The sequence below is a fragment of the Ambystoma mexicanum genome, chromosome 11, assembly GCF_040938575.1.
Source record: "Ambystoma mexicanum isolate Mex_15411 chromosome 11, UKY_AmexF1_1, whole genome shotgun sequence".
Classification (NCBI taxonomy): domain Eukaryota; kingdom Metazoa; phylum Chordata; class Amphibia; order Caudata; family Ambystomatidae; genus Ambystoma; species Ambystoma mexicanum.
In genome coordinates, this window is record NC_090934.1 from 911,531,130 (window position 1) to 911,548,042 (window position 16,913).

The 16,913-nt window shown below is 41.9% G+C and overlaps 1 protein-coding gene across 1 annotated transcript in view; it reads right to left on the reverse strand.

Annotated features, from left to right (window-relative positions):
* Positions 1-16,913, reverse strand: part of LOC138505068 (mucin-5AC-like) — a 160,365-nt gene that overhangs the window by 50,331 nt on the left and 93,121 nt on the right. The window contains exons 30-32 of the mRNA XM_069625391.1: positions 10,901-11,088; positions 7,415-7,589; positions 6,071-6,321 (exon numbers count right to left, since the gene is read on the reverse strand). Of these exons, the coding sequence (XP_069481492.1) occupies positions 6,071-6,321; positions 7,415-7,589; positions 10,901-11,088 (614 nt within the window). The remainder of the gene's footprint in view (positions 1-6,070; positions 6,322-7,414; positions 7,590-10,900; positions 11,089-16,913) is intronic.

Sequence of the window (16,913 nt, forward strand, 5' to 3'; positions counted from 1 at the left end):
TTGCTTGGTTCCTCAAATCAAGATGTAGATGTAGTTGGGACAGAAGGTCATGTTCACGTACTGTATATTATAATCGGTGTTAGTATTCACAATTACTCTTGGCACTAGGAGTTGGATACAGGGTCCATAATTGAATTAGAGCAAATGAATGAAAGTCATGCTACCCTCCAGTAACAGTCACAAAGGAAACTTCAGAAAAACAAGGGGCACCCCCTAAGTTACATCTGAACCCAGATTGAGTACACGCACCCCGAAATCCGACATGCACCCCCACTTGCGTGCAGAAAATCCTACCCGCAAATGTACTTACACTAGCCTACAGTATGAAGGACTTGCATGGCCATTTGCAAGCCGAGACATTGCACGATCAAATCCATGAATATGTTGCATTCTGCGCAATAGTGGGTGTGCAAGGGACTGCCTGCAGGCCATCCCTTGGAATGCCGACTTTTTCGCAAGTTCTTCCCCATTTTTGGTGTTCTGCACCCTTCCCAGCCCGCTGCGCAGGCCACGCCCACCTTCTGCTTGGAGTCTTGTGCAAGGCCCTCGACGGCTCGCACAGACGTGCATAGCTAGCGCAAAATCCATGCAAGTCCAGTGAAAGTACAGCGCATTCGGTTCAATGAATCAACGAAGGTCAGATTTGCGTGCACTTGCTCGTGCAAGTACCCTTTTTTCCGTCTGCACAGATAATTCCATGAATCGGCTTTAAGGTGGACAAAGAGAAGGATTTACTGCTTCAATGAGAAAACCTTCTCAAAGTATTGGGGGGAAACATGATTCCAAGATATGGTGGTCTCTGTTAGATAATTCGGACATTATGTCAAATGTGTCCCACCATAACCCAATTCATGGACAGGTTTGGGAGAGATTATTATCAGCATTTTTGGGATGATACATGAAACATCATGATACAATGGTCAGTCCAGAGTACACCTGACCAGGGGCATTTTCAGTGGATGATGCTAGCAAAGTGATAGTTAATTTGATATCATCTCATGTGCCTGGGCCATGAGAGCTGATCAATATTGTTTTTAAAAAGACTCCAGACTTTTTGATGTCCCTGCTAAACCAGTTGTTCATTAATATAAGCCAAATGGAAATGTTGGGACCAAATTGGACAACATTTTATTTGGGGCTTGTTTTTAAGATCCCATTGAGAAAAACTGTTTTTTGATACTCTATTTCCACCTACCACAATGTTCTTTAAATGTCTTCATTAGCTGGAAAGGCCTTTATATTGGCATTTGATTAGTCAATAGATAGTTTACACAGAGGAGACAGGTTACATGGTGGACCAACGCCTGTCTGTTCTAACTCTTACATTTGTAAGATTTACATAAGATGTACAAGAGTTATACACTTACAGCATTGGGATGCAAAGGGGGTAAAAACAGGAGTACTTTCTCGTGCCTGTGTTGTTCATCCTGTAGGTGGCCAATGTGGGTGTAGTAGGTAGGATAAATACATCATCATATTTCTTTTGTGGCCTATGCTGGTGACTTAGGTCTATTGGATCATATGCCCATTCATCACCAGAGAAGCTGAATGTCATTTAATGATTACGCTGCAGCTCACTTAGTAGATACATGCAACAATTCAAGAATCATGTGTTTTTCTACTGCCAGAGAACACATTGCTTTTAAATAATGGATACTAGATAATGCTTCCTTGGAAATAATACATCATTTGTGTTGTCATGGAACCTTTTTGATATTAAATAGCTTTACAATATACATCAAGCAGGCACCCTAAGAACAATGCACGCTTTAAGGGTCTCTGACTTCCAATCAAAGGTTTCTCTTTAGCTCAATAATCAATGCCTACAAACAAATATTGGTCTCATCTGTTTTGTTTGTGATTGAGACTAGACTTGACAATGTTAGCACCTGGTTTACTTGCTTGCAGGTACATTTTTGTAGACCAATTTTTGATCTCTATTCAGGACTACCCATTCGATATGTTTGGTCAGATTCTGGCCTAATAACTTTTTCAGGAGGTTTGTATTTTATCTGAATATATACAATTCCCCAAAGCACCTAATTATTCAGGATATCGGTACTCACGGTGAGTGGACATCAAATAAATAACACATTTTGAAAGATGGCAAGAAAAAAGAATTATTACATGGCCTGTTTAACAACGCTCTTAATTAAGACTACCAAGCCTTGGACATAGAATGCATCAGAGTGTTCCACTCTAGATGTCTACGCAGCAGTATGTAAAACGTTTTAGTGACAGGTGTAACAGGAGTATTTATATGCAATTCAAATTTAACCAGCTGAACAACTTGAAATTGGGGCCCCACAACAGGGCGGTCCATGAAAATGGTGAGCCTGCAGGTTATGTAAAGATGAAACGATAATGAAACATTTGAAGCACCTTTACCTGTGTTCAGGTGTCAGACCTTGTGGTATAATGTGTTTGGCGTATTTCTGCACAAGGTTAGTTTTGTTCATTTTCCTGAATTCCTGCTGTGATTTTTGTAAAGGAGGGAGTCATAGAGTAATGGGCCAGCGTAAAAGCTCTGTCGTCTAATGTATTGATCTTTTAGTATAGTTGATGTACACAAGGGTGCTGTCAGTGTTTTTCTGTGATTTTAAATGAAATTCGCATGATTTGTTTTAATTGTTTATTACTGAATTGTTTATTGGTGAATCATCTGTTTTGTTTGGTTGTGTGAAAAGTTTTGTGTTAAGACATACGACACGTTAATTAATGAAAAAGTAATTACTTTTTATTAGTCATGTTTAAGCTGCCATCACCAATTTGTGATGCATAGACTATATCCTTAGGCATTCTATAACCAGTGAAATTTTGAACTGATAGTCAGTGGCATACAATAAAGGGTTTAGTAAGCGCTATATAAATTCAATAAACATAAACATAAATTAGTCTAGCTGTATCTGGCGTGACACTCTAACCCTTATAAGATTGTGTAAGCTAGATGGTAGATCAAAAGGAACATTTAGGGTCTTAGTATCCACAATTGTTTCAAAATATGCATGATGCACAATCATGGTAAGTGTATCACAATATCAATGTACAAAGCACTAATGTATGAGAGCCACCAACTGTAAATATTCTCCTTAATGATACAATATTGAGCTTTATGTGACTTGCATATCTCTCCCTGAATACAAGTGATGGTTTATTCCTATTTTTAACCAGTTGGATTTATAGCCAGGGTCCATGGGCCACCTAATGCCTTCAAGGGAGAAAGGGTTAGAAAATACATTAAAACATTGAGCTGCATTTTATCAATAATGACAGGCAGTTATTATCTCTGTCGTGCTCATTGAGCTGGGATGTGTTCACCCCAGCGATGTGCCATTCCTCCAGTTTACCAAGCATTCTAATCCAGTGTCCACCTCTTGGTGGTATGACCACATGGTCAATAGAAATGAATTGTAATAATGATGTGTCTTTATTATGATTTTCTGCAAAATACACCACAATTGGGTAGTGTGTGTCTTTCTTCTTTATGGCTCTGAAATTCTGTAACATCCTTGTCTTGGGCATACAGATATTTGATCCAATGTATGACAAACCACATGGACAGGACAAGGCATAAACACACACATCGTCGTTCTGGTAATAACTTTGTAATACACTATTTCCTGTTCTTCAAACAACCACAGGTTAATTGTTTCATGTTTATACACACTGAACAGGATTTGCATTTGTAACAGGTATAGACGACCTCCGCTGTCAATGTTTTATGTCTGCAAATTGGTTTGTTCTCTCTCTTTGAAATGACTGAGCAATAGGAACTCTTTTGTTGAAGGCAGTTGGGAAACATTCGCTGTAGAGTTTGTACCCATACTATGCCCTATGTCAAGTTCCAACCTCAAAGTAGACCTGTACATTTTCAGAATAGATCTTATCTGTCAAATTCGTTTGTTTTACTATGGTAAATCCTAATGATTTCTTAGACCTCAGGTCATTTCCTCTCAGTGTTGCTTTTAATGTTTGGTATATTGACCACAGCGAGCCGCTATGGTCTTGGTTTCTCTATCGCTTTGTCATAGCACTTGTTGCTCACAAGTCTGGTATAACCTCTTTGTTCGAATCTATAACCTTTATTGCAGGCCTCTTCTTTAAACTCCCTGTCATTTAAGAAACGTGTCTTACCTCTCATAAACTCCCAGTAAGCAATGCTTTGCTAGAGCTATTTATGATGACAACTTTGGGCACAGCCTACCGAGTTAACACTAGTGGTTTTAGGAAACATTGGGCCTCATTACAACTCTGCCAGTCCAGAATTAATGTGCCAGTAATCACATTTACCGGCGGAGTAATCGTTTGCCAGTGGGGTTGCCTGATTTACCTCCACCCAAGAACTGGAGGACACTCAGGCACCACAACAGCAAAAAACAGCCGTTATTACTGGCACCGGCATTACCAGTGGCGGTAATACCAGCAATCCCCTCATGGAGTCTTGACGACTCGCTGGAATGGGGATTTACCTACCATTGGTGGCACCTGTAATATGCTGGTAATTCTGGCATATCAGGCACTGGTAACAGTAGGTCCCTTTACTGGTTCCTGATGGAATTACTGTCGGGATACCGGCAAACGTACAATGCGTTTCATCCTAATATGTGCTCTCCTTCCACCAACCAAACAAAAGATTGGCACACGGAGGGGCTGATGAAGGCGCCTCTGAATCTGCCTTGTATCTGCCTGAACATGTCTTGGTTAAATACAAAGGTGTTATTGTGTAGGCAGACCTTTAGCACTTCTAAGACCATTTCTGAGCATTGCATGTGGCGTATGGATGTTGCAGCTAGCAAGTGGAAGCACGCTTTCAACCTGTTTCCATGAATGACTCATATATAATGGGGGATCACATCCAAAGGTACATGGTTATATTCCCTTTCCAAAGGAATATGCTCTAGTTTGGTAAGTACATGTATGGTATAATGTACATAACTGCTCAGGTTTGGAACAAATGGTTGAAAATATCTATCAAAATATGTGATGGTTTTATCAAACAAAGAATCAATAGGAACAGTATTGATCATGCCTGGTGGCACCTTCATGTTCTTGTCTACCTTGGTAGGCAATATATATGAGGATTAGTATGCAGAGTTTCATAGAAACTGAGATTCAGTAGTTGTGGATAAGCCTTCTCTAATCATTGCTTAGTATTCATAGCAACAACTGTTACCATCTTGGCTGCTACTTAAATGGTGATCTTGGCATCTTCTAGTATTCTAGAAACTCTTAAGTTCCAATCTAACTGGTTTTGAAGCATTATCTGCCAGTAATGCTATAGATTGTGCCTCTATTTTTCATGGAAGCTATCCACAGGTCAGCCGATGATGTGTGGAAAAATAGGGATGTATTATTAAAGGAACTAGATTCCATATGATCAGTGGCTCTACCAACTGCTCTGTTTACCACTAACTCAGAGTTATTGAAAGCAGACAAGTGGACTGGCACAAATGATAGTCAAAATACTAGGAGTTTTAGCACAGTGGGCGCATAGACACTTGTCACTCTGGTTGAAAATTACTTCTTTGAACTAATCTTGCAAATTCGTTTAAATAAATCTGTTCTTGTAGCACCAAGATCAAAATCTCTGCAGGGGCAAAGCACATGCCTATTGTTAAAACCCTATTTGTATCCCTAGCTAAATGTTTACCTGAAACGTTGATTCCATACATTCTCACTGTTGTTTCTGTGTTTGCTATTCTTTGCTCGTTTTGCTTTTCCTCGTCCTTATCTTTTTTATTGTTTGCCCTTGTGGCATATTGACCCATGCCAGTTTGCACCACCCTGTGCTCCTCGACCTCTTCCTTTTGGTCTACTCGACCTCTTCCTTTTGGTCTACTGTATCTGTCTACCTAAAAGCATTGACCCAAAGCTCAGCATTGAGTTTTCACTCCTGCCCAATATACCTGGACTGTTTTCTTAAACGGTCTCTTTAATTGAAAGGTGCTTGCAAGACCTCTGCTTAAATGTGTTCTTGACAAGGTGCATGTGTACATATTTTAAAAGCACTGTTTAAGGCCGAGCATTTTCCTATATGAATCCTTTTGAAGAAGAAGGGAGAACAGCTCACCTGGTTAGCCTGCCTGCCATCAGAATCGATCCAGGTCAGCATGACCTCGTCGGAGCCGTAGTAAACGTAAAGGGAACGTGGACAGGAAACTCCATCGCTTGCCCCACAGAAGTAGTTGTCAATGAGAATGCTGAAGTTCCCATAACGAGGAATGATCTGCTTCACCAGGGTGTAAGTACAGTTGTCCAGGAAAGTATAGTAGGTTCCATCAAAGGTGGTATAGTGAGGATCCCCCCACCCGTAGCACATACCTGGCATAAAGAGAGCGTAGAATGTATGAAGTTGGAGAACACAATGATGACTTCATATTGCATGCATAAATACTAGGTCCGCATTCCGAGTTTGGTGGTGCAGGAAAAAAGTGGAGGTTATTCCATTGCCACCAATTTTTTTTGCTGTAACGGTATAACTTCGATTTTTCATGCACTGCCAAATTACAAGCTTTAGGGGAATTACTACTGGCGGATTTACCGAGTAATAATGCTGCCTATTTCTGGAAGAAAATTGGAGGATTTACATCCAGCAACCCAAATATTGGCAGAACTACCACTCAGTAATTCGGCAGGGGGGGAATTCCCCCCAAAATTCCCAATGGAGTATAAATGGGGAATGACACCACTCTACCCCACCACTTATAATCCCAAGTGGCAGTTACAGTATATGATTTGGGCAGTAATTTGGCGAAATTACAACCAAACTACCACCAAACACGGAGTGAGGTCCGTATTGTGTGTCACCTTTTAATCACGTTATTGATCCATGGTGTTCACCGGTCACGATAAGTTTCACTGCCAGATGCCTTAGCATTCAATGGAGCAAAAAGCATTTACGAGCACAGTTTTTACACTTTTTCCATCATCAGCATTTGAAGTGGGTTGGCTGATATAGAGCAAGCATCGTTAACAGCCTGTATTCTCTTAACCAATCAGCTCCTACCTCGTCCTTGCCTTTGGAGAGAAGAAGAAGAATATCGTGGATCTAAGCCAGTAGACAGCTATTCAGTCATGGGATATTGCCACTACCTCAGGATTCGTCTCATTGGAAAAAGTCTGTGATAGTTCACTCTGTCCTACCAAGGTCTGGTTTGTGAATCTTTGCTCAAACTGTTGTCCAGATACGCCTCAAAATAATTGCTTGTGTGTGAAAATCAACCAGAATATTGACATTCAACTAGCTTCTATATGCCATATATACTCAATGTTCTTCTTGTGAAATTCTGGTAAGACCGTAGGCTTTAATCAAATGCACATACGTTATGTTAATATTATGCTATCATTACTGAACACGATGAAGAAATGTTTAGGGCTATATTGTCTGGGGCAGCTGTTAGGCTGAAGAACTTACATTCACATTCATAGTGATAACAGCAGCCATCGTCACTGGTGATCTTGATGGGATCCAGTCCGTTTGCACAGGTTAATTGCTTCACCTCTGGGCATTTCACCTTCTCAAAGATGACGATGTTGTTGCCACGACAGGTTCCCAGAGTGCAATTCCCAGCATTCCAAGTTTCATTTTCCTGTTAAGGGGAGAACATATACATAGTCAGGATCCCATAATCTGTCAGATGGCCAGGATTTCCTCACGTACATCTGTCAATCTTCATTTCCACTAGTCTCACTCATCCCCACCAGTAATTGTAATGACTATGATGAGGAAGAAGGACATGGGCACCTCGATTGCCACAAGTGTTACTCGCATTCGTTTCAGCCCTCACAACAACATTAGGACTGGAATGAAAAAGAGGGGCGTGGCTGTAACATCAATTTGCATCAGGCATGGAATGAAATGTAGTGCATGCTTGCAGCAGCATGACAAATTAAACAAAACACTTTAGAGAGTTCTGCTGTAATTTATGACAAATTGCTGAAACAAACATGCCCTTACTGTTTTTTTAACGAATTGTTAAAATACTATTGCATATTTGCAATAAGGATGCAGTGCAGCTCACTCAGCCAATGACCAATAAACTAAACATGAACATGAGGATATGCATTCTTATACTTGCACATTGTCAGCACTGCTTCATGTTAGCTAGACAAAGGGACCTAGTTGTACTTATCCAATGTTTAACAAAGAAATGCTCTTTATACCGTCTTCTAAAAATGGCAGATGAAACTGGTGACACAGAATCGAACCCTCTCCCAACAGTTCACTGAGGGAAAATGAACACGATCCCATTGTGAGTTGCAGTATTTAAAAGGAAAAGCATTAATACTGTCACCTCAGTCATTTAATACATTGGAAAATGTAACATCATTCCAAAATGTGCATTTCATGTTCATTATCCATTTGTAAATAAATAATTAAAAACATGGTACGATCCTTTTAATGTATGTTCCCAAATCTGGATATCTGTCTCATTGTACGTCTCAAGAGAGAGGGGGCAAGGGATGGAGGAGAGTGGGGAAAACATATACCTTCAATTGTAAAGTGCATGAAAAAGCGTGACGTTGACCTCCATAGTCATTGCTAGACTTCCAACAAATGTGTGTACCATTTAGAGGCACATGGAATGCCATACTGCATCCATGTTTTCTTATTCTTCAAGGTAATTAATTCATTGTATCAATATTATTTTTAGATTCCTTTATTTGACGATGATTAATGCAGTATTTGCAATCAATTTGGTTTCTGAAGTTAACATTATCAACATAAATCAAATGTGTTTACATTCTACATCAACTCACAAAATGACTAAAAATACGAAAGCGTCAACCTTTACTTTCAACAAGGAACCAATCTTTCATTTTCCCATGAATAATACCTTTTTGTATTAATAATGATATTTTTTTGAGTACCAGTATACTCCTAGTTGATTTGGCTATTTGACAATGTCAAGGTTTCCCCCCAGTGCCAAGGCCTTTTTTGGTGATTTCAGTATTTCACCATGCAAAGCCTTCTAACATTTTCTCCTTCATTAACCCCTTAAGTGCCAAGGACGAGATACCTCGTCCTTGGCACTTGTCAAGTTACTTGCAACACAATTGCGCAATAAAATGAAGACTTACTATTCTACAGTCAATTTCATATCATTCAAATATCAATACCAAACTGAATATGTGGCTGAATGTTGAGCAAGGGCTGATTTTATTGTGGGATGTAACAGGCACATTGCATGTACAAATGCCGCAATCAATATTTGTGCGGGATTACATCTTTTTGTTATTTAAAGTCTACCATCTACTCAAACATAATAACTGATAACTCAATAGTCAGAAATAGAGCTTTTTGTATTCATTTTACCAATGTACAGTACTTAGATGTATGTGGTTCAAATATCACTTTTATAATGGTCCGTGTTTTTCTTAATTTAATAATGGTGACATTATCTTGAGAAAGAGCATCATTACTTCAAATGCAGCAATAGATACATTTTTCAACACGTAATCAATTTTGTGAACAGGCAGCACATGGAGTAGCATAGTTAGGTGTTTTTTCTTAAACTTTGTATCAACAAATTTCATAAGTAAGGTAACTGTTTTGAAGTGATGGTAAATAGCAAGCCAATGCTATGTTTCTCTTTTTTTCTGTAAGCTTTCACTGTTAACTACATTTCCCTTACAACTGAAAATAACTAATCATGTGCTTGTTGAGTTTGGGATTGCTTAAATGTTTGAAACCATTTTATATTGGTTATCACTCTTGATAACCTGCTATTTCATTTACAACACAGAAATATGGAATATTTCAGCCTTGCTTTGCAGTTGAGTACATCCCCTTAACCTTATGAAGACACTGGGGGTCAATACGAGAATGGAAATAGCCATGGAGCTATTAGCTCCATGGCTGCCTCCGTTCCGGATTCCATTACCGGGTTCCTGCAATGGGGACTTACCGGGTTACTCCGACATAGGAGGACCCGGTAAGTCCTCCTTGCAGGTACCCATCCCCATTCCCATTGAGCCCCTATAGGGCTCAATGGGAATGGGGAGGGTGATAATAACGGGCAGATTACATCTGGCCCGTTATTGCCTCACTCTTCCCCTCGCGGGACCCGGGAAGCATGCCTGGTTTTACCAGGCGTGCGATCCGGATCCCGCAATGGGAAGGCGGCCGGTCCCGTACCGGCCCCCTTCATTACGGGAGCGCCACCCTTATAATGAGGCCCACTATCGTTTCAAAGAGGGATGCACGTTTCAACTATTTTCACAACTGTTTCCTCCTCTGTGCAGTAGCATCACAAATGGAGGGGTCGTTGCCATGTTTATTAAGGAACACATACTTTTGGATATGTGTTACATTAAGAACATTGACTTATGATGGACTCTCTGTAACGGGTTTACTCCTTCGAAGGGTGTTTGGCATGTGCACAAAGAGGTATGTTGTTGTTTGGCATATGAACAAAGAGCTATGTTGTTTGTTGTTTGGCATATGCAGAAAGAGCTATGTTGTTTGTTGTTTGGCATATGCAGAAAGAGCTATGTTGTTTGACGTTTGGCATATGCAGAAAAAGCTATGTTGTTGGTCTCTTTTCCGAGCATCAGATCTCTGATGATTTAAGTCACTGAATGAAAATGTAAGCTTAATGTGAGGGGCACCAAAACTACCCTGCAAATACTGGTGGTCACTTTGCCACAATGGACCTAGTTTAGGTGTGCAGTAAGTTGCTCTGGAGCCTTGTGCTTCCTTTTCCGTAGCAGGCAGCATTACCCATGTTCATCTATGGTCAATGGACGTGTGTCTTCAGCCTAATTCTGGCCTGCATTTAGAGAAAATGCCAATACCTTTTAGATCAACTCAAGATGAAATACAATGTAGAATTTTGCACTGATAGACTCAAACTCTCCATGTTTCAGAAAGTATAGACCTGTCACGACTTTCTTTTACCTTGTAGGGATCACAGTCCAAGTGCTGAGGCGTTGTGGGAGACGTTGTGGGAGGCGTTGTGGGAGACGTTGTGGGAGGCGTTGTTACAGTTGTGCAGTTTGTTGCGATTCTGTCAACTCCACAACTGTCACTACAAACCCAGTAAACAGTGCATCCATTCGTGTCATTTTCCTGATGCATTTGCTCAGCTATAGAAGGCAGAATTCAAACAAATTAACCAAGAACAAGCAATCTGCGCAATAACAATGGGCTATGTTTGAGGTCCAAAACCTACAGATTTTAGATTTCTATTTGTATTTTTGCAGACATACTAGAAATTCTCCACATAAGACAAGAGTACAGCTAGGAAAGGCAGTCCCTAGACAGTGTGTCATTACAAAGTTACATTGATTGTATAGGTAAATACGAGCTTGGCGGTGGAGGAGTGTATGCAATGGGATAGGGGATATTTGGTAAAAGAGAGACAATACTTACATATGATGCATATTTATGCGTTGTGACAGTCTTACTAGAGCCGCAGCATATATATATATATATATATATATATATATATATATTTATTTATTTGTATCATATCCAGGTAAAATACGCCAGACGGTCGGATGGGAAAGGAATCGTTGGACATGATAGCACATGGAATGCAAGCCTATTCTTGAGTAGTTTCCGTAAATGGGATTTCTGTCATGGTTTGGTGGAAAGCATTGCAGTGGCACAGGAACACATGTATTGTTGCGAGTTGAAGAGCACAGTGCTCCAGAGGGAAAGAAGGGAGAGGTGAAGTCGGCAATGTATTGGGAGCAATGCCCATATGCGATTTGAATACAAGGAGCAGCAATATGAAGTGGTAGCGATTTCGCAAAGCTGCTCCTACTCCGATCTTGCTTCCTCCCTATTGGGTTCTCTGCCTTCCTCTTTTACACAGAATATACTGAAGATAGCTCTAGCTCAGATCACCAGTGGATGCGAACAGCAGCCGCGAACCCCCATCCACAACCTCAGCCTCCCCACTCATGCTGGGATTACAGGCGCGCGCCACCACGCCCATCCTCTTTTAAATTTATCCCTACGTTGCAGGCGTTATGTCATACTAGGAAATCTGGTTGCTTTCCCCCACGTGTAAACAGTCCTCGTGCAAATGGCACTAGGATACCACTCGTGATGGCCATGCTCCTTACAGATTGCAAAAACGTAACACACAAAGCACGCTAGAAAGATGCCAGAACATCGAAGTTGTTTGAAGAGAAAGAAGTGATGACAATTAACAGGAGCAAGATACCTTATCGCTTGGAGTGCAATGAGATCAACAGGGCAACGGATGGTTTGCAAAAGCAGAGCATCGGAATCAGTTTAGCAAGACAAGATGCTATGAAGTAGACAGAGAAGACAGAGTGGGAGTGGGTAGAGGAGGAGAGAGGGAGAAAGATAAGAGGGTGGGCACAGTGTCATGTGTTTTTGCGATCTTTGAGGGGAAGTGATCGAATGACCAGGAGGAGGACACGGAGCAGAGTGTGTGGACAAGTACAGATTGGATGTGAGTGGAGAGTGCATGTTTGATGTAATATGAGGATTTGGCTGAGTTGAAAGCGGTGGTAAAGGCAAGCAGAGTCTCTGCATGCTGTGAGGAGGGCAGGGGGTGCGTTTTACACCACTGACAAAAGTGGCGATTTGTGGAGGCGCCAGCTGTTAGATTGTTAGGGTGATCCATGGTTGGGGCGATGCCAGAGGAGGGTGAACCAGCTAGCAAGACAGTGTAATGTCAAAGAGTTGAGCCAGTGCAGTACTGAACATGGAATGCAAGTTTGAGGGAGAAATGAATATGGGGTCAAGTGAGTTGTCTTGAGTTGTGAAGGTTGACTAGATTGTGTTCAGACAGAGGGGGTTCCAGCTGTATTTGATGGGCCTTGGACAACTTTGTCACGCTGCACTCGCCCGTGATAAATGCAGGGTATCTCAGATGGTTTCAAGCCATATGGCAAGATCACAGCAGAGGCGATTCACTGTTCCTGATACTCAGTACATGGGAAGAATTTAGAGGTGGTGGGAGCATGAAGGTTAGCAGACTGTGTTCAAATAAGGACAGGGAGATATCGACAGGGTAATAAGAGCAGATGATTTGTCTTGAATTATCATCAGACTAATACCGTCACTTGTATTAGTCAATCAAGGGGAGTTGGAGAAGATAGTGAAGTCTCTACCTAGGGCAGCCAGAGTGGAAGAGTCATGTGGGGATATCAATGTTTCAGTTGCATCCATAACTTCACCTTTGGGAAGATGTGAGTCAACGTGGTCAGTGGGAAAGAGTGTCCAGAGGCCCTGAATGACTGTGGTAGGAGAACAAGAGGATGGGGACTGAGTAAGGCAGCAAAGGTTGGTATGGATTGGGTGGAGGGGGGTCAAAGCGAATTACCAGGTTGCTGTTTATGGTGTCAGGGAATAGATCGAATGGGAAGGGGGCATGAAGGGGAAACGAGAAACACCAGTATGCCAGGATGGTGGGGATACGGGTAAGAGCAGGAGAAGAGAGCCATAGACTCTAACAGGTTCATACAGAGCCAAGCAGGTGAAGTATGTAGCCAGTGGAGCCCTTTGTTGTTTGTTGACCAGCATGGGGTGATTCCTATCCTGGCCAACTGTGGGCATCATTTGACTCTTTGCATGCCAATTGGAGTACCATCATGGGCTGGATTGGGGATGATATGACTGTAGCCTGGCCCCTTCCTAACTGGCAGTCACATCATTGAATGTAGAAGGTATGGAGCAACATGCCGAGATGGCACATCACAGAGCAGCGATCCAAGGGAATCACGCCCATCTTGGGGCATGCAGAGAGTGTAATCAGTGTCTTGGGGGAAGGGAGGAGCCCACTATCTGGAACGTACATGGTTCAGAGACGGTCAAGGGTGCTCACCTCAACCTTGGGGTGTGTGGACAATGCATTCTGCATCTTTGATGTGGGGACCCCAGTGCCTGTCTGGAACATGGTCCATGCGGCTCACTTCAATTGTGCGGTGTGCAGGTAGGACAATACTGTTTTTGAGGAGGGAGGGAGCCCCATGCCCAGAGGGTAGATAGAGCTGCAATTATTGTGGGGGACCATCTCAATCTCTGGGTATGTAGGCAGTGCAATTACCATCTTGGAGGGAGGAGAATGATCCCCATGCCTGGTTGGTGTACGACATAGCAATGGTTCAGGGAGCACGCGTCACACAATGCTCTGCAGGGAGTGCAATCAACATCTAGGAGTGGGGGGCGTGGCAGCCTTGTATCTGGCCGGAGCACATGAGCGATTATTCAGTTGGCTCACCTCGAACCTGTGGTCGAAGGCAGAGTAATCAGCACTTAGAAAAGGGGAGCCCTATACCTGGATGGTACATGGTGAGTAGAGGTCCAGGGTGCTCAACTAAACAGCAGGGATCAGTTTCTTGGAGTGGCTAGGTGTGAGTCATGTTTTAATATCGTTCAGATTGCAGCAATGGTCCAGAGGGTTCACCTCAATCTTGAGGTGTGCCGGTAGGAAGTACAATCCCCACCTAGGAGTTAGAGAGGCCTGCACCTGGACCATACACAGTTCAATGATAGCCCAGGGAGCTGACCACAATGTTGGGGTATGCAGTCAGTGGCAACAATTAATTTTCACATTACAGGAAGGTACAGTGACTGATTTGATATCATAAATGAGTGGTTGAAAGTGAGGGGATTTCATTTTACAACTATCCCTTTCAGCTTTGATATAACATTATTTAACGTGCACAATTTTCACTGAAGGCTTGATTGACAGCAGTTTAAAAATCAGATAGTGTGTAGATGTGCTGAGGGAACAACACATACATTCTCACAACTCAGCTCTGTGATATGAGCTTGCGCCTTAGTGTCTAGTCCACTTCTTACTCTAGGACACTTGCGCAATATAGGAGTGGCACACCAAATTCTGGAGGCAGAAAGCTTAGAATGGTATGGATTATGGTAGAGAGGCATGTCCATGATTGTCACCATAGGCTGGCGTCTACGGGAGTTTATAATCTCTCCCACAAGGTCATCCTGAGGAGCTCCCATTTAAACACCCTATGCCCTCCCTTCCTCCTGTCACTGCTTGCTTGTTGCTTTCCCTTGCCGTAAAACTACCTTGGCAAATGGTCCTGTGTACTTTTGTGCACTTTCTGGTCTTACATTCCTCCTGGGCAAAGCATGAGCACAAAATAATGCCAACTCGAGTTTCAGCTGCGTAAGACCTGGATGATTACAAGGGCTGAGCCTTCGTCAGTGCAAGCATGGATACAAGCAAAATATGGGATGGGCAGGCTTCTTTCTAACAAATATGGACAAAACACAAATTAGACACACACATAACACAAAACATTTAAACAAAACAAAAAAAATATTGTAGCAAGAAAAATAGTCATACCTAACTGAACGGAAGTTACTACGTGTGTGAGTATCACATTTCTAAACAGGGAAATCATCTCAACGGGTTTTGTGGTTTGTGAATGTTCCGTGTTATGTGTGTGTCTAATTTGTGTTTCATCCATCATTATTAGAACGAAGCCAATAAGTTGCCATTTATTTGTGCTCATGCTTTGCCTAGGATACATGCAGGACAGGATGCCCATCTGGCTTCCTCACATCTTCTTGACTATAGTGTTTGTTTATTAAACTGAAGCACTATTACGCTGTAAGCTAACCCACAAGCGTGGCTTGAGGTGTAGATTGTTGTAGGATTTGTGTGAGGGCTCTTTGGAAAGGGGAGAGACTCAGGGGTGCCCAGCAGGGGGTCTCTTGTTCGAAATGATCTGGGGTATTCCATTACTCAGCACGTTGCCTCTCTAAGAGGCATATTAACAGTCTTTATTGAGGGACCAAATGATTGCCCCTATCGACACCTTCTATTGCTGAATATATATTGGAACCCCATAACGGATCTTGCATGCTTCCTTCAGCAAGTAAACCTTGTATTAGAAGAATGGTTCACTACCTACCCCAATGGGCAAGCCATAGTTGGTGGGAATTTTAATGTGGACTGTCCGCTCCCTGACATGGATCATTGTCTAAGTACTAATAAGCAAGCTGTAGGTAGAAAAATAGGAAAAAGGAAAAAAATGGTGCTGAACTTTGTAGTTGTTGGGCCTGCGTGTCCTGAAGGATATATTGGAGAAAAAGGGAATTGGTAATCCGATATGGTATTGGAGGTACTGTACACCAGTTATAGACTTTATCTTTGTCACATCTGCCCTTTAGGACACTTGCAAGATGTTTGAAATAACACTGAACTCGTCAGTGTTTACAGTATGTTAGTTGCTCATTTTACTTGCCCAACAATGGTTCATGTCCCCCAATCTAGCCTCCAACTGTTGTCAGTGAATACACAATGTACTAGATTAAGCTGGCACGAGGGAAATATTGTAAAATGTAATATGAAGCTGTCCTATGAGTCCAAGCTGTCATTTTTTTCATCAGTATCTTTTAAACAGTACATTGAAGCTATTATGGCCTCTGTTTGTCAAAGTAGCTCGAGTAATAAGATCAAGAGGAGCCATATACATTGATGAGCATGTGCGTGCACTAAAGAGAATTGCACACCAAAAGATACGAGGGTTAATAAAGGATTAAAACTTGGATATTGAGGTTCATTTTGGCAGAGTTAGGCTAATTAAACAAAATTTGAAAAATCAATTAAAAAGTCAAAGACATTGATTGTACCAACAGTATGGAGAGGGGATACTGGTGGCCCACAAAACAACCCAATCTCTGAAGTAACCTGGACTGCCCATTTTGTGGAGTTGTATGGTGGGGACAAAATGAATGCAATAGGTTGGGCCCCTACTGCCAACTGGGCCCAATAGAGTACATTGAAGGGCTTATACACAGGGCCAGTGCCTCGAGCGCATGCAGGCCAAACTCTCTGGTCAACAACATTTTTAAGAGTGATATAGAGTTATGGGCTCGTAATCTTTCCATGTTGTGTCAGGATACAATGACCACCAGATCCACTCCTCCATCCTGGAAACATGCCCACATC